The 2,432-nt window shown below is 39.1% G+C and overlaps 1 protein-coding gene across 1 annotated transcript in view; it reads left to right on the top strand.

Moving 5' to 3' along the window:
* LOC104623650 (arylamine N-acetyltransferase, liver isozyme-like) overlaps nt 1-561 on the top strand; it is a 905-nt gene extending 344 nt beyond the window's left edge. The window contains 1 exon segment of the mRNA XM_010290801.1: nt 1-561. This exon segment is cut by the window's left edge and continues 15 nt beyond it. Coding sequence (XP_010289103.1) covers nt 1-561 — 561 coding nt within the window.
* The last annotated feature ends 1,871 nt before the right edge of the window (nt 562-2,432 follow it).

Below are 2,432 nucleotides of genomic sequence, written 5' to 3'. Positions count from 1 at the left end.
CTGAAGGTGGTGATCAAGGGAAATTCCTACATCGTAGATGCTGGTTTTGGTGGTGCCTACCAGGCATGGCAGCCATTGATGTTGATTTCTGGGAAGGATCAACCCCAGACCCCCGGCATCTTCCGCTTCATGGAAGACAATGGCACCTGGTACTTCGAGAAAGTCAAAAGGAAGCATTATATTCCTGAGCCAAGTGTCCCTTTCACTGATACTCCAGAACTAGGGAATATCAGAAAACTATATACATTCACGCTCGAGCCACGACATATAAATGACTTTCAGGAGCTAAACTCATACCTACAAGTGGCTCCAGATAACATACTTCAGAAGAAGTCAATCTGCAGTCTCCAGACCACTGAAGGGCTTTATGCCTTAGTTGGATGGACCTTCACTGAGATGAAGTATAACTATATGGAGGATATGGACCTGGTGCAGATCACAACTCTTACAGATGAAGAGGTTGAGAAGACACTGAAAGACAAATTCAATATAGTGCTGGAGAAAAAACTCGTGCCAGTAAACGTTCGTGGCTTGCCACCTAATTTAGTGGATACAATCTAATTCTAAGGCTATACTAGATGGATCTTTAAATATCCAATAGAAAAAGTTCTAAAATTAATAACATTAATCTGATTCTAAAGTTGAGCTAGTCAGATAAATACAAAGCTCGGTAAATTCAAGTACATTGCTAATTAACTGCATATACCAGTTGTGTATTTTTTCTTCAGCTGCTGCTTCTTTAGAAGCTGAGACATCATACTGCCTCTAATTTGCTCATATGGAATGCTTTTTGACTCCATAAGATTTTGTTCCACCTCTACAGATCTCATGTTATTCAGGTATATTTTGTGGTAAAGGAGACAAAAACGATACAGAAGGAGAAGCTGTGTTACCATTTTACACAAAAGACCTCTGACTTTTTTTTGGCATTATTTCCAATCTCCTTCTCAGCAGAGTTTTACAAATTATTCACTTCTTTTAACAGTCTGAAATAGAAAGTTGAGCTAAATTTGGCTTTCAAAGACTTCATAAAAAAAATAAAAGTTAAGACTTTCTCAAAACAAGCCACTATAGGTGCTGATTAGCTTATGATGAAGTAAGTTGAAAGACTTGACTCCTATTCCCTTACCAGAAATCGACTTAAAGTGAGCTATTGATGCAAGGGCACTTAAACCCAAAAGCTCTCTAATTTTGAGCGCCCAGTTTTTCTGGGTCTGATTTTTCTGTGTCCCTGAAATTGAAAAAAAAAAAAAATCAATAGAAGCTGAGACGATTCAACATTTCTTAAAATCGGGCTTTTGGTATCAAAAATGGAAACAATTAAAGTTAGATCAACCTTTGCAAACCATAATCTAAACTTTTGGGGCCTAACCTTCCTGTGATGTCAAGCGGGCACGGCAGTATTACAGATAAAACTCTTAATATTTATTACAAAACAGTATTCTGCAGAAAAGCTACCTTAAATAAGTAATACTGCAGATGTGAAAGAAAACACTGGGAAATTAGGACATGCCACTGGTGTGGTTTCACAGCATGATATATGTAACACAAAAGCTTTTTACCTTTATAACACCTGTGGCAGGTACTGTACAGGATGCGTCATGAAAGAGGGCGACAGAAGAGCATTGGTCCTCGGCCAAAGACAAGACTTTGATGCTCGTACTAGTCAACCACAGAGATGCATGGGGCACCTGATGTGCCTAAAACTCAGATGCAGTCTTACGTGCTCTTTGCCTTCCCAAACGGGACCTCCGACTTTCCACCTCCATCAAACGAAGAGGAGCCATGCTTCACAGGGAGACAATTAAACCAAGAGCCCTGCAACACCTTTGAAGATGCAGAAGGCCGAGTTTTAGAGAGGAAATGATTTTCCTTGGCAATTCACTTCACCCACAAGGAAGCAGGTGACTATCTGCCACTGGAAAGATAGTGGCCTGCAAAATAGCAATAATTTAATTTAAAAGTGCTACAGAGCCGTTTGCAACTGTCTACTGTAATTATTGTACATGGAAAACAAGTTCAGTCTGGTCTTAACCAGGGGAAAACATAAACATCTACTAATAGAGAAGAAACAAAGTTTAATTTGCTCATGGATCAGTGAAGTCCAAAAATGTGCATTCATTTTGGGTGGACTCTGCACTTCCTTGGCATTTAAGATTCAGGAGTGAGGGCCAGCAGAGCTTAGAGAGGAAGACAACCCTCACGATTTGTATCCACTCCTGGCTTTACTGACTGCTGTCCCAATAACAAACCCAGAAGCTGAATACATCAATAAATAAATAAGGCTATCTTAAGAGGTAAGTCTATTTTCTTAAAAAACCCTTCAAAGAAACCAAAAACCTGGTTTCTTTATCATGGTAAAGATCATGGACAATAACACAAGCAATATTCTCTTTAGGAAAAATGTTATAGAAACGTGTAGATATAGAGCT

This window comes from Phaethon lepturus, unplaced genomic scaffold (genome assembly GCF_000687285.1).
Source record: "Phaethon lepturus isolate BGI_N335 unplaced genomic scaffold, ASM68728v1 scaffold10837, whole genome shotgun sequence".
In the NCBI taxonomy this organism is placed as follows: domain Eukaryota; kingdom Metazoa; phylum Chordata; class Aves; order Phaethontiformes; family Phaethontidae; genus Phaethon; species Phaethon lepturus.
Note: the sequence above shows the minus strand (reverse complement) of the source record. Positions and strands in the feature narration are given on the sequence as shown.